At 42.2% G+C, this 23,890-nt stretch overlaps 1 protein-coding gene and 1 long non-coding RNA gene across 2 annotated transcripts in view; both read left to right on the forward strand.

Annotated features, from left to right (window-relative positions):
* The window catches only part of MGST2 (microsomal glutathione S-transferase 2), a 30,604-nt gene extending 8,262 nt beyond the window's left edge, over window positions 1–22,342 (forward strand). The window contains exons 3-5 of the mRNA XM_060011630.1: window positions 19,766–19,836; window positions 21,630–21,709; window positions 22,211–22,342. Of these exons, the coding sequence (XP_059867613.1) occupies window positions 19,766–19,836; window positions 21,630–21,709; window positions 22,211–22,342 (283 nt within the window). The remainder of the gene's footprint in view (window positions 1–19,765; window positions 19,837–21,629; window positions 21,710–22,210) is intronic.
* LOC132425307 (uncharacterized) lies at window positions 18,398–18,941 on the forward strand. The gene is made up of 3 exons (XR_009519415.1): window positions 18,398–18,430; window positions 18,708–18,748; window positions 18,852–18,941. It is a non-coding gene; the product is annotated as an uncharacterized lncRNA (long non-coding RNA).
* Window positions 22,343–23,890: the final 1,548 nt, after the last annotated feature.

Below are 23,890 nucleotides of genomic sequence, written 5' to 3' on the forward strand. Positions count from 1 at the left end.
TAGATGCAGTTTATTCTCTTCTGAGGATTTTAATGATTTTTTAAAAAAAAATCTTCCTTTATCATTTCTGTTTCTTCCAAGTTCCTTCTTACTTTACTATTTTGGCCTTTGCCTTTAATTTTTATTTGTTATTCACCTGTTAAGTGTTTTTTGAGCACCTCTATGTATTAGGCACTGTTGGGAGATAGTAGTGAACAACTCCAACAAAGATCCTTGCCCTCTTGAAGTTTATCTTATAGCCAAGGAAGACAGAAGATACACAATAAGCAGATAATACCATAAGAAAATAAGATATTGTGTAAGAGGGTGGTGTTAAGCTATACAACAAAAACGACAGCCTTACATAGAGACGTGGGGGAGGGCTGCTGGGGGGTGAGCTAGAGTGGGTTGCAGTTTAAACAGAGTGGTCAGTGTAGTCCCCACTGTGAAGGTGGCACTTGAACAAAGACTTGAAGCAGGTGAAGGAATTAACCATGTGGCCATGTAGGGAAGATGCTCTTGAGATAGAGGAAGTAACCAATGTAAGGACTTTAAGTGGAAATGTGACTGGTGGGTTAGCAAAGAAGTTAGTGTAGCTGAGAGAGGAAGCTGGCAGAGAGTGGTAGGAGGGAAAGTCAGAAAGGTAATGGATGACCAGACCAGGCAGGGCCTTGAAGGCTAGTGTAAGGACTTTGGCTTTTTCTCTAAGTGAAGTGGAAAGTTGTTACAGGGTTTTAAGCAGAGGAGTAACATGATCTTGTATTTTAAAAGGATCACTTTGTCTGTTTTGCAGAGAATAGACTGGGCGCATTGGTAGAAGCAGAAAATTCAGTTAGGAAGCTACTGCAAAAATTCGGGTGAGGGATGATGGCGACTTGAACCAGGAAGATAGCAGATGACGTATGAGATATACAGCAGATTCTGTATATATTTTAAGGGTAGAGCCAATAGGATTTCAACAAATATGGAGTGTGAGAAGAGTCAGGAACAGCTTTCAGATTTTTGGCCTGAGCATCCTGAAGGATGGAATGGTGATTAACTGAGTCAGAGAGGGCTGCAGGAAGAGCAGTTTTGGGGGGAAGACCAGGAGATGGGACTTAACGCTATAGCTAAGGAGAGGCTCTAGACACTGTGCTCTACTAAGCTATTTGGATCGTTTGTTATTGCATCATAAACTGGCTAATACATTGTTGCTTACACATCCAAGCAGAGATAGAGAGTAGACAGTTGGATATACCAGTCTGCATTTTAGCAGGGAGATCTGAACTGGAAATATAAATTCAGGAGTCATTGGCACATGAAAACCATTTAAAGCCAGGACACTGGATGACATCTTTAAGGGCGTGGGTATAGGTCAAAAAGAGGAGAGGACCAAGGACTGAACCTAGAGCCCTCCAGCGTGATGAGGCCAAGAAAACAAGGGTCCAGCAAAGAGATCTGAGCAAAAGAGACCCTAGAGGCTTTACTCAAATGTCAGGTCATTCTTGATTGGCTATCTGTGCAATTTAAGAAAGAGGCACTAGGGCTTCCCTGGTGGCGCAGTGGTTGAGAGTCCGCCTGCCGATGCAGGGGACATGGGTTCGTGCCCCGGTCCGGGAGGATCCCACATGCCGCGGAGCGGCTGGGCCCGTGAGCCATGGCCGCTGAGCCTGCGCGTCCGGAGCCTGTGCTCCGCAATGGGAGAGGCCACAACAGTGAGAGGCCCACGTACTGCAAAAAAAAAAAAAAAAAAAAGAAAGAGGCACTAGGGAGAGAACTGGGGGCTCTGTGTGCAGAGATGGGGCTTACTGAGAAGGCAGCTTCACTGAAGGGTGATGGATCAGGGGCAGCCTTCTTCTGGGGGGACCCCAGATGATGGCATCTGTAGGTCATCTTTATGGGACCGTTAACTTCCTCTAGGAAAAAAACCCTTAACTCCCCTGTGAGGGAGGAGGGAGTGAAGGGTGAGGGAGGAGGGTGGGTATATTAGGCCTGCCTTCTAGTAGTCTGACAGTGTCGTGGGTGAAGGAAGGAAGCTTCTTCCACTCTGCAGTATGTGAATTCGCACTATGATCAGTACAGAATTTTACCCTCATGCTCCATTGTTCTTGGAGCCCCCAGAGATTCTCTGGTTCAGTTTCTCCAGACACTAATCCTCCCATCTCCTCTGATGGAGGAGTAGGGTGGGGCTCAGAGGTGGAGCAGAGCCAAAGGCCTCCTTCTACAGTCTTTCAACTAGTTCTTCTGTTTCAGCCTTTGGCCTCCAAGGGACCTGGGCCCCAGTTGCTGAGCCTCTTGGGTTCTGGGATAAGAATTGTCTCAGTCTTTTTTTTTATTTGCCGTGCTGCGTGGCTTGTGGGATATAAGTTCCCCCACAAGGGACTGAACCCGGGCCCTCGCCAGTGACAGTGCGGAGTGCTAGCCACTGTGCTGCCGGGGAATTCCTTGTCTCAGTCTTCACTGCTTCTTCCTCCTATAGGCACGTAGCTTCAGCTTTCCGCACTCTGCCAACTCAGCTATGGTTCCCCTTGTGCTGGTTTTCCTTCAGAAATTTGCTACCATCTCTCTTCCACTGCTGTGTCTGCTCCCGTTCTCTCTGTTCTTGAAGACTTTCTATCTATTTTTTATTCCTTTACTGGCATTTTAGTGAGGTTTCAGGAGGGAGAAGAAACAAACACGGGTTCAATCTGCCATGTTTAGCAGGAAGTCCTTGGGATGTGTTCTCGACATCATCTGGACACCCATTTCCCCCCATTCAGCAGAGGAAGGGTCTCATGCTCAGAGTCTCCAGCAATCAATAGCATCTAATAAGAATCTGACAACTTTCTGTTTTCATGGTATTTATTTTTATACTTATCTTTTATTTAGAAAGTTACACTCTTACATCACTACCGCAAGTGGGAACAATTTCATTTTTCCGAATTTGTCTGAGTCAAAAAGAAGTTGATTCATACAAAAATAATAAGAGGTATATGGAGAAGCTAAATTTTTGACAGTAATAGATTAATGTTTGGAGTTTGGGAGATACCATACTATTCATACAAATGATCACAGGAGGAAATTCTGCATCTTCTCACTTTGTCTTTCATGTTCTGAGACTTTGTTGGGGAGTGTTGGATTTCCAGCGGGCTAGATTCTTGGGTCACTTCTGGTTCTATGTTCGTTCACATAGTTTTCACAGATTTGATTTTCTTTCGAGTTACTGCTCTCTCCTTCCTTTTCTGCATCTGGACGCCTCTTGTCCTGGGAATAAAGCTGGACATCATTTCCAAATATTTCTCTTAAGTTGCTGTTTATAAGTATCCAAATCCAATTTCCTTGTTAAATGTGTTTTGTTTGATTAATCATGGCAGAACAGAGAGGGGTTAAAAAATAATAGCCAATATTAGGGTGGGGTGGGGGATTTGGAGCCATAAAATACCTTTAAGGTCACAGTATAGTTGTCCTGGGTTCTCTCTGAAGGGTGGATGGGAATGGTCCTACTCCCTTCTCTGAATTTCTTCTTGGACAATTCCAGGGCACTAGCCCAGTTCTTGCCTTAGGTTCGAAGGTTTACGATGAACTTGGCCAGATCAGAGAAGATTCGTGGCTGATGAAGCCATTTCGACTTTATCTGAGGTAGTTAGGGCAGGAGCCCCTGGGATAACCAGTTTATTCCAAAGCCTACTCGGCTACCTATTCTCTTTTTCAGGGAAGGCTCCCTTGAGCTCTGCAAATCACCAAGAGGGAATGCACTTTCTTTTCTGGCTCTTCTGCACCAAAGCGTTGAGTCCCTTCAGCCTCCCTTGAAGATCTTATGGCCTCATGAGTAACAGAAACGCTGCCTCTTCCCCTACTCTTTCTCCTGCTGCTTTGCCCTAAGCGTAGTCAAGAAGCCCGCTGTTATGACTAATCCTTTCTTTGAGCGGAATTTGACATCTCATAGCAACCATTTCAAGGTCCCTCTGACCACCCCTGAAGTCCCTGTTTCCTGTCTGAGGGTCGCCTCAAGTTGGATACTTACCTGTCAAGCAGCGAGGATCATTATGGAGCCAGGGCCCCTTCTCTAGAGGCCCCATTCACTTCCTCTTCCCTTCCTCCAGGGAGGGCATTAGAGGTGACTCTTTCTAGAGTTTTGCAGTCTTTTGCCAGAATACACTCTTTGAAATTATGAAAATAGCAGCTATAATTTCACGGAGGGCCATTTCTTCATGGTATTGCTAAGGTTAGAAAATTCTATCTAGTCTAATTTGAGCACCTTGATCCCTTTAGATTAAAGGCTTTTATAAATTTAAAAAGTAGATCCAAGTAATAAATTGATCTTGTTGTAATTTAAATATATTTCCTCTGATTCTGTCCTCACCGGAAGAGAAGAATAGCTGCTGATGACCTCACTCTTTTTCATACACTTGAGGACCATTATTAAATGTCTTTCATCTGCTGTATTTTGAGGCTAGGTAGCAGAAATTCAGCTTCTTTTTTCAATCATTAAAAAATTTGGTTGTTCTCTTTAGACTAAAATTTTTCATATTATTTCTAAACCTGGAGCCTAGAAATGTACCTAGTATCCCAACAATGGTTCCATCAGTTCTGGGTGAGGTAGAAGAATTGCCTCTTACTTCTTTCTTGTATGTACTCTATTTGCTTAATGCTGAATTATTAAGTTCCTGTTCCAGAATTAACCTGCCACAAGGCACAAGTAAACCCAATCATCATGAATCTGAGAACTCTTTAGAAATGTTAGCCTTTTCTTACTCTACTAGAGTTCTTCTTTTTCTTCTTCCTTTTTTTTTTTTTTTTTGCCATTTACTAACTCCTTATAGTCACTTTGAATCCTGAAATTAAAACTGTTGACCATAATACATGCCTAAAACCTATGGAGAAAAGGAAAATTCACAATAGAGTAATTTTTCAAATATTCTGCAGCACCAGGATTATAGTAATGTGAGTCACCTACTTTTGTAGTAAGTACAAAAATGATAAATAATAGAGAGACAATAAACACATCTCCATTCTTATTACAAGTGTACCGATCTTAGGCATTAGCTGAAATCCCAAGATGTACTTTTTCACTGAGTTATAAAGGGCTTGGGTTCTCCAAGATGAGAGAGTGACTAAACGATGAGTCTTCAAACTCCACCCTCCTCTAAAGCCCACCTTGTATGAGTCAGCTGGGGCCACTGAAACAAAATGCCATAGACTGGGTGGCTTCAATGACAGATATTTATTTTTCACAGTTTTGGAGGCTGCAAGTCTAAGATCAAGGTTCTGGCTGATTCTATTTCTGGTGAGAGCTTTCTTCTCTTGGCTTAATGTGTCCTCACATGGCCTTTCCTTGGTGGAGGGGTGGGAGAGGGAGAGAGGGAGAGGAGAGAGAGAGGGAGGGAGAGAGAGTCAGAGTCAGTCAGTCTGGCAGGTGTCAGAGAGCTCTCTGGTGTTTCTTCTTATAAGGGCACCAATCCTATTGGATCAGGGCTCCACACTTCTGATCTCATGTAACCTTAATTACTTCCTCACTCCAAATACAGCCTCACTGAGGGGTTAGGGCTTCAGCATGTAAGTTTTGGAGAGACAAACATTTAGTCCACACCACCACCAAACAGCTTCTGTCACACAAGCTGGGTGATTCTCAGGTAGTCAGGGGACGAGAGGCAGCTAGAATTTGGATGAGCTGCCAGCCTCACTCCCTCATCTCCCCATCCTGTTCCTTATCAGCAGTACCACTGAAGTGCTAGTTAGATTTCATGCCCTCCTGCCATTAGCAGCAGCCTCCCTCCCGTGTCCCAGAGGGTTACTTGACAAGGGACAATTTAGATAGTTACAGGTCTATATAAAAGGATTAGCTCCAGCAACCTCTCATCCCCAAGCCTTTTCTGAGCATATTAACCTGTTGCTCTGACCCTCCAGCCAATGTAATAATCCAAAACACTTCTTAGGGTCAAAAGCCAGCAGACCAAGTCTGGGTCTCTGTTAATAGTGCAGGTAGCTCATGGAGGTGTGCAACCTACTGGTGGTGTTTCAGAACAAGTCACCAAAACAAAAGAAGAAAAAGGAGCAGCAAAAATCTTGAACGGGGGAAACCTCCTTTAAGTTGCCTTGTCTGTGTTTTATTTTTAAAAGTTGTCATACTCTAAGCATGGCATTAGAGGTGTCCTCCGGCTGTCCTGGTTTTCCCCTATGGGAAATGGTTCAGATTTTCTATGAACATGATTGTCATAAGCAAAGTTTCATGTTGAGTGCTTACGAGAAATCTATCAAATAGCAGAAATATTCAGAAGTGTTTTAAGGCCAAAGATTTCCCAAGTGATGTGTACACATTGAGGGGCACACTAAGAACTCTGCTGTGGGAGTGAGGAAAACATTGGAGCTCCTATTTATATTTACTCTTAAAATACCATCTTTTAATTTCTAGTTTGTGTTTGTTTCATAATGTACATGATACTCTTTTCCAGTCGAATGTATTAACCGTGCTAATGGATCAATCCCATATTCCCAGTGGTTTAATGTAACGGAAGTTTACCGTTTTTCTTGCTCACGTCAAGTCCTATGTGGGTGCTCCTGGTTAGGTGCCCTTTCACATGGTCATGTAGGGACCAAGGCTTTTTCCATCTAAGGGTTTTGTCCCCATCCGGGTCCTCAGCATTCTCTCCATGCAACCAGTGCGTGGGGTGAAGGGAGCTTGGCACACCAGCTGCTTAGCCATCTGGCTCAGAAGTGACGTATTTCATTTCACTTACTTTCCATTGGCAAGAAGTAGCCCCACTAAGATCCCAGGAGGCGGGGAAGTGTATCCCTGACTGGGCAGCTACTGCACAGCACCAACTTCACACCACCCCTGTTGTCAGCCAGCCGCCTCTGCTATAGTAGGACGTGCAGTTATTTTTTATTGGGGTTGTGCAATTAAAAAAAGTCAGAGACTAGGGTTTTAGGCACTGCCAGAACACAATATGATTCTTTCTTTTCCAGTATGGGGTGAGCTTTATAGTACATACACTTAATGACGGAGATAGGGCCCAAGCAGTCCTTAGTTTAGGACTACCTTCACTGCTCCCAGCCTTCGGGTCCAGACAGGGATCTGCAGTGGTCACATGTCCTGAGCCCCCACGCCCAGGCTCCCTTGGAGTTGGGGACGGACGATGGGGGCTTTCAGTGGCTTTAAATATTCAATCTCCATTGGCTCCACTGGCCCATCTTCTAGGGTGACCAACTCTTGCCAGTTTGCCTGGAACTTTCCCAGTTTTAGCACTCCGATTTCTGTGTCCCAGGAAATCCCTCTGTTCCAGGCAAAGCCCGGATTGTCCTGGTTTAAAAAATCAAAGTCGCCTGTTCTGAAAACCTGTTCAGTCCAGGGCAAACCAGGATGGCTGGTAGCCCCACTGTTCTTCTAGTAAAGACTCTTTCTGTTATTACCCCTGGGTGGAACTTGAGGCCCATGGTGACATCTGCCTATAACAAAAGAGAAGCTTCTCCCTTATCTTTTTATGGGAAGCTTAAATATCAAAGAGCACAGGATTATAGTGCAAAGAGGGCTCTCACAAGGGAATGAGTAGACAGACTCATTTTCCCTCAGCGTGGACACGCAGGAAATGGGGCGGTCCAGCGATGGTCAGAACCAACATTACCCTCTGTTCCCACGCAAAGGGAGACTGACACAGCTGCTGCCAGCTGATTTCTGTCCCATTTCTGTCCCCTAAATTTCTCCTGAGGATCTCCTATAATATAATCTGCCTTCATGTCCAAAAAGAGATCATCAATTATTTTCACTTTGGTTTTCCTGGCGAAGTGACTGTAATTAGTCACTGATAGGATTGTGCAGGACACATTTTCAGTGTTTGGTCCCCTTAGTTAAACAATGTCTGTGGACAGCTCACTGTGAACAAGCTGCTCTGGAGCACATCCGGGTGTGGACCACTTAACGGTGCTCTGGGGTCTGCAGGGACCCGAAAGTGCTGGTGGTGGAAGGACATGGTCACATGGTGGAGGAGGTGCAGGAGGTCAGACTGAGCAGCCGGAACGGGATTCCAGTTATTTTAAGGCCAAGCAATACCTGGTGTCTTCAGCAGGCAGCAGCAGGGAAGACCGTTAGCAATAGCAGGGCCCCAGGCTGGCTGTCAGAGAATTATTTTCAATCTCTGAAAGGTGATAGTGGGACACATCTTCAGGGCTTAAGGCGGGTCGGTAAACAAGGGACCAGGAGAAAAGTACAACGAGCGCAGCTGGGACAGGAGGTCAGGGTGAGACCAACAGTGACTAACGGCTTATAGGGGACAAAGAGTCTCATTTCTTAGGAGAGGAGGGTGCAGAGATATGGTACTAAACTGCCCACATCCACCAGGCTGTGCCCTCTGGGAGCACAAATGCAGTTACACTCACATCCCTGCCTGAGTCTCCGTGACTTCTAACTGCTCCCCCGGGACCTCGGCACCCCTTTCCTCCATCTTCTCAGTTACTTCCTGGAGCCCCCGGGCACGTGGGCAGGGACAGCTCTGCTGCCTAGCAATTGAAGTGGGGGGCCATGCCACTGCCGTGCTCCAGTCCTCCGGCCCTGTGGGTTTGGGATCCCTCCCCAGGTCCTGGGGTCTTCCGTGACTGCTCTCCGGCTGCTCTTGGTCTGTGGCAGAGGGAGGTGAGGGCTGTGGCTCTCTGCAGCTGTTTGGCACTTCTGTCTGAGGCATAGCACTGCAGGCATCTGGAGTTTCACCAGTCCTTTCATGAAGACCGTCCTTCAGCTTTCAGCCTGGTCTCCACTCAGGTGTGAAACCCGTACCCTGGCTTGGGCAGGGGTGGGAAAGACCCCAGAACATCCCTCCGTTTTCCTCATTTCCTCTTTCCTCACTCTTGCTTGCCCAGAGGCCTTCTTCCTCTTGCAAATAAGAGACACAAAAGCGCACCTGCATCTCAGTGTGTGTGGACGGATGCCCACAGGGGCCACAGACCCAAGGTTCTGCCTCTGCAGCTCAGTTTGGACTTGGCTGGGATGCTTTTATATAGTATCATCTGCCCCACATGCCTAGCCAAGGCTGCTAGTACAGTGGGGAGAAAAAACCTTCTAAATAGTTAGTCTTTATGAAGAATAATACGGACTGGTTTTGAGGGTGATTTTTAAAATTTTTTTTATTTATTTATTTTGGCTGCGTTGGGTCTTTGTTGCTGCGTGTGGGCTTTCTCTAGTTACAGCGGGAGGGGGCTGCTCTTCGTTGAGGTGCGGTGGCTTCTCTTGTTGTGGAGCACAGGCTCTAGGCACGTGGGCTTCAGTAGTTGCAGCATGTGGGCTCAGTTGTTGCGGCACGGGCTCTAGGGCGCGCAGGCTTTGGTAGTTTTGGCACGCGGGCTCAGTAGTTGTGGCTCGCGGGCTGTGGAGCGCAGGCTCAGTATAGTTGTGGCGTATGGGCTTAGTTGCTCTCTGGCATGTGGGATCCTCCTGGACCAGGGACCGTGTCCCCTGCATTGGCAGGCGGATTCCCAACCACTGCGCCACCAGGGAAGTCCGAGGGTGATTTTTTATTTTTTTCGAGGGTGATTTTTTTAAAAAAATCTCATCATGGATAATTTTGTGTCGTGCTGTGGAAGAACTTACCCCTTAAATTTTGGGATAATTTAAGGTGTTTTACAAGACTAGATAGAAGATGGGACAATTGTGTTTTGTTTCCAAAAAGGATAAAACTCATAGAAGAAGACAAAGGGGATAATATCCTTGACACTGGGTGTGGAAAATAGAGCAACCTTCTGCTCCTGTTCTCTTTTACTTCATGGAAAACAGGTCCATGGATTTAGTCGAGGAAAAGGAAATGTTTTTGAACATAGCTGTAATTATTCTGACCGCATTTGTAAAGTATCTTTTCACTTAAGCTACCATAGGAACTCACAAACTTTAAAAGACGTTGGTAAAAAGGCAACCATCAGAAGCAAAATAATGCCAAGGATAGGAAATGGCAGAAAGACAATGCTCAGTTATTCCCCTAAGAATGAGAAAGTTGTGGCTATGGTTTGTGAGGTATCAGGGTCAGGCCCTGGACAAGATATTCCTTAGGTCATTCCAGTGGCCTTTCAGGCCTTAAAGGCAACAGTAAAAAAAAAATGAAGAGGAAAGCATTTGGCATTCGTATTCTACATTTCTGGTGTGCCAGGGGTCTGATGGTCGCTCTGCTGGCTCTTAGAGAGCTGAGTGGGTGACATTACCGTTGTCATTGCCGGCTCAGGGTTAGAAAGGTCCACCCGTGTTTCTGACTCTGCACCAGCTGTGGTCTATATATGAGCGCTGAGTTATGCAGTTAGTTATGAAGCTTCCTTACCCAGCTTTAAGAGATGGCTGAATGATTAGCAGGGAGTTTTTTCTAATGTAGTTGAGTCAGAAACTAATAAGGTTGAGTTAACCCATCCACAATTTCCTGTAGATTTATGGAGAATGAGGAAAGAATTATGCTTTGTAATTAGGCTTTCTTCTCCTTTTTTTGAGTTAAGAGATTTTTTTTCAGATTTATTGAGGTATAATTGACAAATAAAGTTGTAAGATATTTAAAGTGTACAACATGATGATTTGATAAACGTATAATTTGTGAAAGGATTTCCTCCACTGAGTTAATTAATACATCCCTTACCTTACATATTTACCCTTTACATATTTAGTCTTTTTTTTTTCTTTTTTTTGGTGGGGGCACTTAAGTTCTACTCTCTTAGCATATTTCAATTATACAATAAAGTGTTATGAACTATAGTCACCATGTTATATATTAGATCCTCAGACCTCATTCCTTTAATAACTGAAAGTTTGTACCCTTTTACTAGGCTCTCCCTATTTCGCTCACCCTCAGGCCATGACACCTACCATTCTACTCTCTGTTTCTGTGAGTTCACCTTTTTTTTTTTTTTAAAGATTCTACATGTAAGTGATACCATGCACTATTTGTCTTTCTTTATCTGGCTTATTTCACTTAGCATAAGGCCCTGCTGGTTCATCCAGTTTGTCGCAAATGGCAGGATTTCCTTCTTTTTAAATGTTGAATAATATTTCATTACATATAGGTATATCACATTTTCTTTATCCATTCATCCACAGTTGGATACTTAGGTTGTTTCCATATCTTGGCTACTGTGAATAACACTGTAATCAAGATGAGAGTACAGATATCTCTTCAAGATGATGATTTCATTTCCGTTGGATATATACACAGGAGTGGGATTGCTGGATCATATGGTAGTTCTAGTTTTAATTTTTTGAGGACCCTCCATACTGTTTTCCATAGTGGTCGCATCAGTTTACACTCTCATCAGTGGTGTATAAGGTTCCCTTTTCTCCAAGTTATTGCCAGCACTTGTTCCTTGTCTTTTTGATAATAGCCATTTTAACAAGTGTGAGGTGATATCTCACTGTGGTTTTGATTTGCATTCCGCTGATGATTAGAGATATTGAGCACCTTTTCAGATACCTGTTGATCATTTATGTCTTGGAAAAATGTCTTTTCAGGTTTTCTGCCCGTTTTTTAATTGGGTTATTTGGTTTTCTCTGCTGTTGAGTTGTATGTGTTCTTTGTGTATTTTGGGTAGTAACCCCCTATCAAATGTGTGGTTTGCAAATACTTTTTCCCATTCCATAGATTGCCTTTTCATTTTGTTGGCAGTTTCCTTTGCTGTGAAGAAGCTTTTTAGTTTGATGTAGTCCCACTTGTTTTTTTTTGTTTGTTTGTTTGTTTGTTTTTGCGGTACACGGGCCTCTCACTGTTGCAGCCTCTCCCGTGGCGGAGCACAGGCTCTGGATGCGCAGGCTCAGTGGCCATGGCTCACGGGCCCAGCCGCTCTGTGGCATGTGGGATCTTCCCGGACCAGGGCATGAACCCATGTCCCCTGCATCGGCAGGCAGACTCTCAACCACTGCGCCACCAGGGAAGCCCTGTTTTTGTTGCCTTTGCTTTTAGTGCCAAATCCAAAAAATCATTGCCAAGGCCAATGTCAAGAATATTTTCCCCTATGTCTTCTTTTATGAGTTTTATGGTTTCAGGTCTTATGTTCAAGTCTTTAGTCCATTTAGAGTTGATTTTTGTGTATGGTGTAAGACAGGGGTACAGTTTCATTCTTTTGCATTTGGCTGTCTGGTGTTCTCAACACCATTTACTGAAGAGACTATCCTTTCCCCATTGTATATTCTTGGTTCCTTTGTAAAAACTAATTGACCACATATGCATGGGTTTATTTCTGGCTCTCTATTCTGTTCCATTAATCTATGTGTCTGTTTTTATGCCAATACTATACTGTTTCAATTACTACAGCTTTGTAATATAATTTGAAATCAGGAAGTGCAATGCCTCCAGCTTTGTTCTTCTGTCTCAAGATTCCTTTAGCTATTCATGTTCTTTTTTGGGTTCCATATGAAATTTAGGAGTTTTTTTCTATTTCTGTGAAAAATGCCACTGGAATTTTGATAGGAATTGCATTGAATCTGTAGATTGCTTTGAGTATTATGGACACTTTAACAATCTTAATGCTTCCAACTTATGACCATGGAATACCTTTTCATTTATTTGTGTCTTCTTCAATTTCTTTCATCAGTGTTTTATAGTTTTCAGTTTACAGGTCTTTACCTCCCTGATTAAATTTATTCCCAAATATTTTATTCATTTTGATGCAATTGTAAATGGGATTGTTTTCTTAATTTATCTTTCTGATAGTTCGTTGTTGGTGTATACATACACAAATGATTTTGTATGTAGATTTTTTTAAAAATTTATTTATTTATTTATTTTTGGCTGCATTGGGTCTTTGTTGTTGGGTCTTCGTTGCTGCGTGCAGGCTTTCGCTAGTTGCGGTGAGTGGGGGCTTCTCTTCGTTGTGGTACGCAGGCTTCTCATTGTGGTGGCATCTCTTGTTTCGGAGCTCGGGCTCTAGGCACACAGGCTTCAGTAGTTGCGGCACATGGGCTCAGTAGTTGTGGCTCATGGGTTCTAGAGCACAGGTTCAGTAGTGTGGCACACGGGCTTAGTTGCTTCGCGGCATGTGGGATCTTCCTGGACCAGGGCTCGAACCCATGTTCCCTGCATTGGCAGGTGGATTCTTAACCACTGCTCCACCAGGGATGTTCTGTGTGTTGATTTTGTATCCTGCAACTTTACTGAACTTATTAGTTCTAACAGTTTTTTGGTGGAATCTTTAGGGGTTTTTATATATAATGTCATCTGCAGAGACAATTTTACTTTTTCCTTTCTGATTTGGTTGCCTTTTATTTCTTTTTCTTGCTTAATTGCTAAGATTTCCAGTACTATGTTGAATAGGAGTGATGAGAGTAGGCACCCTTGTCTTGTTCCTGAGTTTAGAGGAAAAGTTTTCAGCTTTTTATTGTTGAGTATGATGTTAGCTGTGGGCTTGTCATACATGGCCTTTATTATGTTGAAGTGTGTTCCTTTTATACGCAGTTTATTGAGAGTTTTTATCATAAAGGATGTTGAATTTTTGTTTTGTTTTGTGTTTTTGTTTGTTTTTTGCGGTACGCAGACCTCTCACTGTTGTGGCCTCTCCCGTTGCGGAGCACAGGCTCCGGACACGCAGGCTCAGCGGCCATGGCGCACGGTCCCAGCTGCTCCGCAGCATGTGGGATCTTCCCAGACTGGGGCACGAACCCGTGTCCCCTGCATCAGCAGGCAGACTCTTAACCACTGCGCCACCAGGGAAGCCCAAGGATGTTGAATTTTGTCAAATGCATTCTCTGCATCTGTTGAGATAGTCATGTGATTTTTATCCTTCATTTTGTCAATGTGGTGTATCACATTGATTGATTTGTGTATGTTGAATCATCCTCGCATCCCTGGGATGACTTCTACTCAGTCGTGGTATATGATCCTTTTAATATATTGTTGAATTCAGTTTGCTAAAATTTTGTTGAGAATTTTTGCATCTGTGTTCATCAGGGATATTGACCTATAATTTTCTTTTCTTGTAATGTCCTTGTCTGGCTTTGGTATCACAGTAATGCTGGCCTCACAAAATGAATTTGAAAGTGTTCTCTCCTCTTGTATTTTTTGGAAGGATTTGAGAAGGAATGCTATTAACTGTTGTTTCAGTATTTGGTAGAACTCACCAGTTGTGGTCCTGGTCTTTTCTTTGTCAGGATGTTTTTGATTACTGATTCAATCTCCTTACTAGTAATTGGTCAATTCAGATTTTCTATTTCTTCATGTTTCATACTTTGTAGGTTGTATATTTCTACGAATTTATCAATTTCTTTTAGGTTGTCTACTTTGTTGGTATATGATTGGTCATAATAGTTTCTTATGATCCTTAGTATTTCTGTGTGATCAATTGCAATGTCTCCTCTTTCATTTCTGATTTTATTTATTTGAGTCTTCTTTTTTTTCTTCTTGGTCTAGCTAAAGTTTTGTAAATTTTGCTTACCTTTTCAAGATATCAGTTTTTAGTTTCATTGATTTTTGTCTTTTTAGTCTCTATTTCATATTTTTTCTCTAACCTTTGCTTTTTCCTTTCTTCTACTAAGTTTGGGCTCAGTTTGTTCTTCTTTTTCTAGTTCCTTGAAATATAAATTTAGATTGTTTATTTGAGATCTTTCTTTTTTTCTTAATGTAGGTATTTGTCACTGTAAACTTCCCTCTAGAACTGCTTTTGCTGTATTCCATAGGTTTTTGTATATTGTGTCCCCATTTTCATTTGTCTCAAGATATTTTTTGATTTCCCTTTTGATGTTTTTCTTTGACTCGTGTTCAAGAGCATGTTTTTAAATCTCCACATATATATGAATTTTCCAGTTTTCTTCTTGTAATTAATTTCTTGTTTCATACAATTGTGGTCAGAGAAGATGCTTGATATGATTTCAATATTCTTGAGTTTATTTACTTTTTGATCTATCCTATTCCATATGCACTTGAGAAGAAATGTCTGTTTTGCTCTTGTTAACTGGAACGTTCTGAATATGTCTGTTAGGTCTACTGGTCTAGTGTGTAGTTTAAGCCCAATGTTTCCTTATTGATTTTCCATCTGGGTGGTCTATTCATTGTTGAAAGTGGGATATTGAAGTCTCCTACTCTTATTGTATTGCTGTCTGTTTCTCCCTTCAGATCTGTTAATATTTGCTTTATATATTTAGGTGCCCTAATGTTGGGTGCATAAATATTTAAACTTGTCATATCTTCTTGATGAATTGATCCCTTTGTCATTATGTAATGACCATCTCTATATCTTGTTAAAGTGTTTGACTTAAAGTCTGTTTTATCTGAATCCCTTTTAGGCAGCATATAGTTGGGTCTTATATTGTTTTATCCATTTAGCCACTGTGTGTTTTTTGATTGGAGACTTTAGTTCATTTACATTTAAAGTCATTATTGATAGGTGTGAACTTACTATTGACATCTTGTTAATTGTTTTCTGGCTGTTTTGTAATTCCTTTGTTCCTTTCTTGCTCTCTTCCTTTGTGATATGATGATTTTCTATAGTGCTATGCTTTGATTCCTTTTTCATTATCTTTTGTGTATCTACTATAGACTTTTTTTTTTTTACTATAAACTTTTGCTTTGTGGTTACCAAGAAGCTTACATAAAACATCTTATATTTATACAGTCCATCTTAAGCAGATAGCAACTTAACTTTGAATGCATTCAAAAGCTCTATATTTTTACAGTCCTTCCCCATTTTATGTTTTTGATGTCACAAATTGATATTTTCAATATTGTGTAGCTATTAATAAATTATTATTGTTTTGTTTTTAATACTCTTGTCTTTTAACCTTTATCCTAGAGTTGCAAGTGACTTACCCACCATCACTGCAATATGAGAGAATTCTGAATTAAATTATATATTTACCTTTACTGGTGAGTTTTATACTTTCATATATTTTCATATTAGTAATTAGCATTCTTTCATTTCAACTTGAGGACCTATATTTTTTACATATGTCAGTATTTTTATTAATTTTTAAATAAAAATTTCAAAGGTTACTTTCCATTTACAGTTGTTACAGAATATTGGCTATATGCCCCATGTTGTACAATACATCCTTGAGCCTATCTTACACCCAGTAGTTTGTACTTCCCACTCCCCAACTCCTCTATTGCCCCCTCCCACACTGGTAATCACTAGTTTGTTCTCTATATCTCTGAGACTGCTTCTTTTTTTGTTATATTCACTAGTTTGTTGTAAATTTTTAGATTCCACATGTAAGTGATATCATACAGTATTTGTTTTTCTCTGAAGACCTTGCTTTAACATTTCTTATATCAAGTCTAGTGGTGATGAACTCCTTCAGATTTTGTTTCTAAAATTCTTCATCTCTTCAGTTTTGAAGGACAACTTTGCAGGGTAGAGTATTCTTCGTTGGCAGTTTTCTCTTTCAGCGCTTTGAGTATATCTTCCCACTCCCTTCTGGCTTGCAAAGTTTAAAATTGCTTCTTTGTTTGCTATGGTCCTGTGAGACTTGTGAGTGCCAGCCTCATTGGCTATCAGAGCTAGGTGATTTGGAGGCCGGTGCCTCAGAGAGAAGCTGCAAAAGCTGGGCTGCCAGATGTGTGTACAGACTCCTTCCAGACAGATGCTGGCAATCTGGTTTTATCAGTGGAGCAAACTGAAGGAAGTAGGCAAGAGAAGTGCCCATGATCTCCCCTGGGCTCCAGAGAGGATCTCAGCTAGCCCTTGGATATGTGCTAAACTAGAAGCTGGGTCTCCAGGCATCAGCTTGTGAAGTATGCAGTCAAACCCTTTCTAGAGAAAGACTGGAGACAGGAGTTTTTGCCTGCTCCCTCTGCACTGAGCCCTGGAGGCTTAGCTGTACTGAGTGTTCATGTGCTCTGTTAACAATTGCTTCTTTGTTTGCTGTAGTCCTGTGGGTCTCATGGATGCAAGCCCCACTGGCTTGCAGAACTAGGTGTTTTGGGGACCCAGCTCTCAGGTGGAAGTCTTAAAGTTGGAGTGCTAGATATGCAATCTCAGCCCTTTGCTTCTCCCCCAGGGAGAAGCTGGGGGTTGAGGATTTTCTCCTGAATGTATTGTGCTGTGCCAGGGGTGGTGTTTATGACGAGAGTGTGTCTCAGCCTCTCCTGCTTATTTCAGTGTGGCTACTATTTATTTATTTATTTTTTGGCCATGCCACACGGCTTGCAGGATCTCAATTCCCTGATCAGAGATTGAACCTGGGCCACAACAGTGAAAGTCTGGAATCCTAACCACTAGGCCACCAGGGAACTGCCAGTGTGGCTATTTTCTTATTCGCCTGATGTGTAGGAGTCATTCAGCTGACTTCTGGATTTCTTTCCGAGGGAATTGCTCTGCGTGTATCTGTACATTCAGTGCATCTGTGGGAGGAGGGAAGTTTAAGAGCCTCCATGTCACCATCTTGGTCACAAAAGAAAAGAAAACAAAACACCTTTTTTTTCATTAAGAAAGAAAAGAGAAAAAAGAAAAGGGAAGAAAAGAAGGAAGAATCATTCATGGTGACCTGGGTTAGAAGACTCAAGCCTTCAAGAACCAGAATCAACTGTTTCTGGGTCAATTGCCTCATAACCTTACATACTTAAGCTGTACGGCTTAAGGAAGCATGTAGGATCATTTCTAATCCTGTAGACTATGACTCTTCCACCAGGATCAACTCAAAACCTCATTATGAATTACATTAAAGTTTTTTTTTCTGGTTGTGATATTGTCAGGAAAGAGCTCAGCCAACCTAACCAAGATCACTTGGGGGTGTAGCACAGGAAGGAAGATGAATATAGTTCATCTTTTTTCCTTTTGCTAGGTGCAGATGAATTAATTATAGTTCCCAGAGAAGCATTCCCTTTCGCTTAAAATAGTGTCAAATTTTCCATCCAAGTCTTCTATGAATAGAAGCTATTTGACTTGACATTAGGACAGAGCTTTGGAATCTGGAGATGACACAGACTACCTCTGTTTCTCTGCAAGGCATCCATCAGCTTGGGTTCTCAGTCGTTAGTTTTTTTTTCCTCCATAAAATGGGAATGAAATACACTCATTCATTTATTTCAGGAGGCTTTAGGGGAATTATTTAAAAACCATTTTTAATGTGCTGAGTAACTCAAATGGAAGGCAGTAGATGCAAGGGAATTCTGGGGAAGAAATCCATTTAATATGAATTGAGTTATTTTCTGGGTTATTTAGATAAGATACAGAATGATCTTTAGGCTCGGAATCAGGACCATCTCCAGGCCTGTCTTTTGGAAAAGAGCTACACTTCATTTCTATTGCTGGCAACTTACATGTAGGAGAGTGATTCTTAGCCCTGCTCTGAGGTTTAAAAAATGTTTGAGTCCCACCTTGAAAGACTGATTTTACCTGTAAGGACATTTATGCTCTTTAGGTTAATTCTTATAATTATTTTTGTAAGAAGAGGGTACACATGTACCTATAGATGAAAACTCACTGCTTTGGTTTATAGTTTTTTTCATAAAATAACCCACGTCTTTATTTTCTTCCTGCAGACAAAACTGTGTGGAGTTTTACCCAGTATTTATGATTACATTGTGGATGGCTGGATGGTATTTCAACTAAGGTAAGTTTAATGACGACTATGGTCCTTACAACTATTAAAAACAGCAGATACACAACCAGACATCTACTGACCCTGGAAGTTGTTTTAAACAAAATAAGCACTGTCTGTTTGCATCCAAGGACACTGTGCTGCAGATAGGCTAACTTTGGCGTCATTGCAATTTAATTCAGTGATTTTTTAAAAACTTGGAACAAACTGTACGTGGGGGAATCCAGAATGAATATGACATGCGATTTTGTCTTCAAATCTAATATGCTAAATTCTAATTTATTTGCAGGAACAGAACACAGAATTAACAGTTCACCCTAATAATTATAGGTAATATTTATTGAATACTTACTTTGTGCCAGGTACAGTTTTTTTTTTTTTTTTTTCCTTGCGGTACGCGGGCCTCTCACTGCTGTGGCCTCTTCCGTTGCAGAGCACAGGCTCCGGACGCGCAGGCTCAGTGGCCATGAGTCACGGGCCCAGCCGCTCCGCGGCATATGGGATCCTCCCGGACTGGGGCACGAACCCGTGTCCCCTCCATCGGCAGGCGGACTCTCAACCACTGCGCCACCAGGGAAGCCCCAGGTACAGTTTTTAAGTGTCATGCATGTATTATCTCATATGTAGGATTTACCTTCCTCTGTGGCAATGTCTGTAATTCATTCCTGCTTTACAGGTGAGGAAACTGAAGTACAGAGAGGTTAAGTCGTTTGTCCAACTTAACATTCCCCAGTGTAGGAGAAAAGTAGCTTTCGAGTACAGAGCAGGGTTTATCGGTATTTGACCCAACAACCCATGTACTTTTTGTTAAAAGTTTCCAAGGATGTAGTGCTGCTACTACTGTATGTAGAAACTCTATAAACATCTGCTTTCCATTTGAATGGGGTGTCCTTGGCGAGCTGAGGGCTTTACCCAAACTCTGCCCGCCCCTTTCACGGGAGCTCAGACTAGCATCAGCTACCTTATTTGGAGAAATTCAATCCCTTTTTCTTTCTGGTAACTCTCGTGGCCTCATTTGGGTTTGACACTTGATTGCTACGATTTAAATAACCCCCAATCTAGCTGGTTTTTAAAGGCAACCCTATCACCTCCCCTCCTGTAATTTTTACTGTCAACTGAGAAATTTCAGCTAAAATGTCCTCTAGAGAATGACTTAACTTTTTTCTAACTTACATTTTTATCCCTTACGGGCAAGAATGAAGGCGGCAGGTCCTTGTCAGGTGAGACCACATTCACAACTAATAACAAAAGTGCCTTTTGATAATGGAGCTCGGCCTCTGCCATTTGAACCTTTGGATTTCACTGTGATGGGCTGAATGAGGCTGACCGCCTGTTTTCTTCCTGCAGACAAAACTGTGTGGAGTTTTACCCAATATTTATGATTACATTGTGGATGGCTGGATGGTATTTCAACCAAGGTAAGTTTAATGACGACTATGGTCCTTACAACTATTAAACAGCAGATACACAACCAGACATCTACTGATCCTGGAAGTTGTTTTATACAAAATAAGCACTGTCTGTTTGCATCCAAGGACACTGCTGCAGATAGGCTAACTCTGGCGTCAAAGGATATCTTGGGTATCTTGTTGTAATTTGCACTCTTTCTTATCCAGAGTAGGTTGCCTATTAACTGCCTTGAACAGTTCTCATTGGATTTCTGGGAGTAATGGATTAGATAGGGAGTTTCTAAACCGCAGCGTGCTCAGAACCTCTCCCCTTCCTCAGAGGCCAGGTGGCCCTTCCACCCTTTCTCCTCCTGTTCTCATCCTTCGGGGCCCAGCACAAGCGTCACCCCCTCAGAGGGGCCTTCCCTGACCCTTCCTAAAGGCGACCTCCTCCAGTTCCTGGCGGCCCATTCTCCTTCATTTCCTTCACAGCACGTTCAAGTCTATTTTTCTTCTTGTTTTCCCCTTTGTTGTCTGTCTTTGATGATAAACTCCATAAGGGCAGGGAGCTTGTATCTTTTTCACAGCTAACTCCAATCCTTAGAATAATACCTGGTATATAGTAGAAGCCAAAAAAAATGTTTATGACCTAATAAAATAAAGAATTTCATTTTATCCAGCATATCGGAGTCCCACAGACAGACTTCTAGTGTTTCTAAGAGGGCTCTGGTAATTTACATCTGTGAAGTTCTGAGGAAGACAGAGGGTCCCTAGTGTAGGGAAGATATTGAGAGTTTTCATTGGACTGGATGGCAGAATACAACCCCACATTTTACCTTTCTTTTAGGTAAAATTTGTATTTAGTGAAATGCACAGATCTTAAGTGTACCATCCGATGAGTTTTGACAAGTGTATACACCTGTGTCACTCAAATCCCTATCAAGATATGGAACGTGACAACCACTCAGAAAGTTTCCTCAGGTTCTTCCCAGTCCCTTTCAGAGGCAGACAATGCTCTGAATTTTTAAAATCACAGTTTAGTTTTGTCCATTCTACAACTTTCTATAATTGGAATCATAGTATGTACTCTTGTATAATGCTTCATTCACTCAGCAAAATATTTTTGAGGTTCACCATGCTGTTTGTTTCACCAAGTTGTCTGTTTCTTTTCCTCGCCAGTGGGCCTCTGTTGTATGGTTATCACAGTTTGGTTATCCATTCTCCTGTGGATAGATTTCCAGGCTGTTCTCAGTGTTTGGCTATTATGAATAAAGCTGCAGTGACCATTCTGTACAAGTCTTTTTATGGACATGTGCTTTCATTTCTCTTGGGTAAATACACAGGAAAGGAAGGAATTGCTGGGTCAGAAAGTAATGTTTAGTTTTATAAGACACTACCAGAACTTTTCCCGAAGTGGCTGTATCATTTTGCATTCCTACCAATAATGTATGAGATTCCAACACCCCCAATATTTTATGCTTCAGTCTATTTAAAATTTCGCCCTTCTGGTGGGTGTGCAAATGGTGTCACCTCGTTGTGGTTTTAAATTGCAGTTTTGCTGATATTGAATGATGTTGAATAATGTTGAAAAAATTTTCATGTGTGTATTGGTACATTTGTTTATCTTGCTATGTGACTTTTCTATTCAAATATTTTGCCCATTAAAAACATTAAGTTGTTTTTCTTTCCTTATTGAATTGCCAGAGCTCTGCACACAAGTCTTTTGTCAGATACACGTTCTGTGACTGTTGTCAATTTTCACACCGCGTTTTGAGAGGCTGCCATCATGTTCTGTGTCTTTTCTTTTTTTTTTTCTCTACAGTTTTTTGATACTTGTCTAAGTCTGGTGTACATATATGTCCATCACCAGTATTTCTGGAGATACTCAGAAGCTGCTAAAAAAAAGGTGAGGAACACCCAAGAATTGTGTGTTTAGACAAAAAGTAGCAGGATGGAGTCTATATATTAGCTTCCTGTTCCTGAGAGTAATACAGCACTGATGGCTATGACGGCAGAAGTGATCTACGTTGCCTGAGGCCAAGTCTCATCAGGTCCTCCACAACTAGGTGTGAGACAGGAAACTGCAAGGATAAAACTGTACACTAAGTGTGCACTCTTTTGACCACCACACTTTAAATCCTTGCAAACATTTTGCACCATCTCCCAAATTTACCAAGGAAATAATCCCTCCCAGCCTTGATAATCCTTTGAGTGTTCAAAAGGAGCCACTTGACCTCTGTGGCTAGGCATCCTCTTTAATTTATCTGATGAATCAAAATTTTCAAATGGCAAAAACATGGAAGTTCTGGGCAGTGTCCACAATGAGAGTTCTGCCCCAGGCTCCCCAGCTTCATCCCTGTAGCCCAGTTTATTTATCACCTCTCTCTCTCTCACATCCGCCTGCAGGATCACTGGCTTCCGGTTGAGTCTGGGGGTTTTGGCCTTGTTGACTGTCCTAAGCACCGTGGGGATTGCAAACAGCTTTCTGGATGAATACCTGGACTTCAATGTTGCCGAGAAACGAAGGCACTTCTAACGTTCCCCGCTCCCTTTGCTCAAACGCTTGCAGAAGATGTTTCCACTCTGAAGGTAAGATGGTGCCACTTGTTCAATTAAAAGAAGTAAGTCTCCTTTCTTTTTGAAATGGCTTTGTAGAAACATCCCCTTTAGATTTTCCTGTTAGTTTAACGACTGAAGTTTGCTCTGAGGGGGGAGGATCCGTAGCATCAGTGGAAGTGTGTTGAGCCCTGGTTTTAGGAGCACATGCCAAAGTCATGACTGCCGGTGTAGGGAGAAAGCAGCCTGACCTGTCTGTGTCTAGGGCTTTCCGTGGACCAGTGCCATCACTCACCTCTAAGACTGCTTCTCTCTTGATGGGAAGTTCCAGATAGATGCTGATAAGGCAGCTGAGCCCACTTCATTAGTTGCAGGAATGCAACAGTTGGTGAGGGAAGTCAGGCAAACACATCAAGTAGCCAGAGAAGAGAGTCATCAACTAACAGCACAAAACACATCTGGCTGTGAAAATGGACTTTGTAACGAACAAAGGAAAAAGGAAAAAAAGGGTCTGTCATTTTTAAGAAACCATCCAGAGAAGTGTGCTCGGGGAATATCTTGCCCCTGGTCAGGGGAAGGAGGTTCATGGTCATGGCTGGAGAGCCTAGGCTGGGTTCCACTGCACTTCCCGTGCCACGCGGGGCTGGGGGCCTGCTGCTGTTGGACCCTGATGTGCAGTCACTGTCTGGCACAAGGCAAATGACCCTTCTTCACTTTCTTCATCTGTAAAATGGGAATGAGTCTTCAGGGACCTTAGCAGAATGGAATTGTGAGCATATATAACTTTTTAGCATCAGGAAAAGCGCTCTCTGTAATTTTTCTAAAGAAAGTGTGACAGCCTTGAATCTGGTGTAGGCATCTCCAAGAAACTTTTTATTGGGCCTTTTTTGGTGTGTGGGTACAAAGGCAGTTACAGAGGCTATGAATAATAGAGAAAAATAAAGGCATTAAAACACTAGCGTTTCCAAAATAGTAGGGGAGAAGACACGACAGCCTCTTGCATCCCAAATAGCTGGGCTAAATACCCTGGAGTACACTGAGAACGACCAGTCTGGGAATGGGGTATCTGGATATCAGCCCAGTTCCCCACTAACTGGCTCTTTGACTCTGGATAAGGCAGCTCACCATAGAGGTTGTGCAGCAAAAGAAGTGTAGACTCGGGCCACTCAACATGAATCCTGTTCTACCACTCGCTGGCTATGCTACCACAGCCGTGTAGCTCTCTGCCTCAGTTTTCTTCTCAGGTAAAATGGGGCTAATATTTTAAAATGCTATGATTCTGTGGTCTTTTTACTTTTTAGTATTTCAGTCAGTTATAGTGACTCGTATTGTGACATTTTAGTTGTTTTACACATTGAAGACAATAAAGGAAGAGAAAGTGCAATTTTTTTTTTTTATTTTCATGGAGAACTTAAATTTAATGTGTCCCGCCAGGGGGTAAAGTGCAAATTTTTGACCATAAAGCATAATTACTGCAAACTCATTATCCTTTGGAAGTGGGAAAAAACCCACAACTTTCCAAATCTTA

Source organism: Delphinus delphis, chromosome 5 (assembly GCF_949987515.2).
Source record: "Delphinus delphis chromosome 5, mDelDel1.2, whole genome shotgun sequence".
NCBI lineage: Eukaryota > Metazoa > Chordata > Mammalia > Artiodactyla > Delphinidae > Delphinus > Delphinus delphis.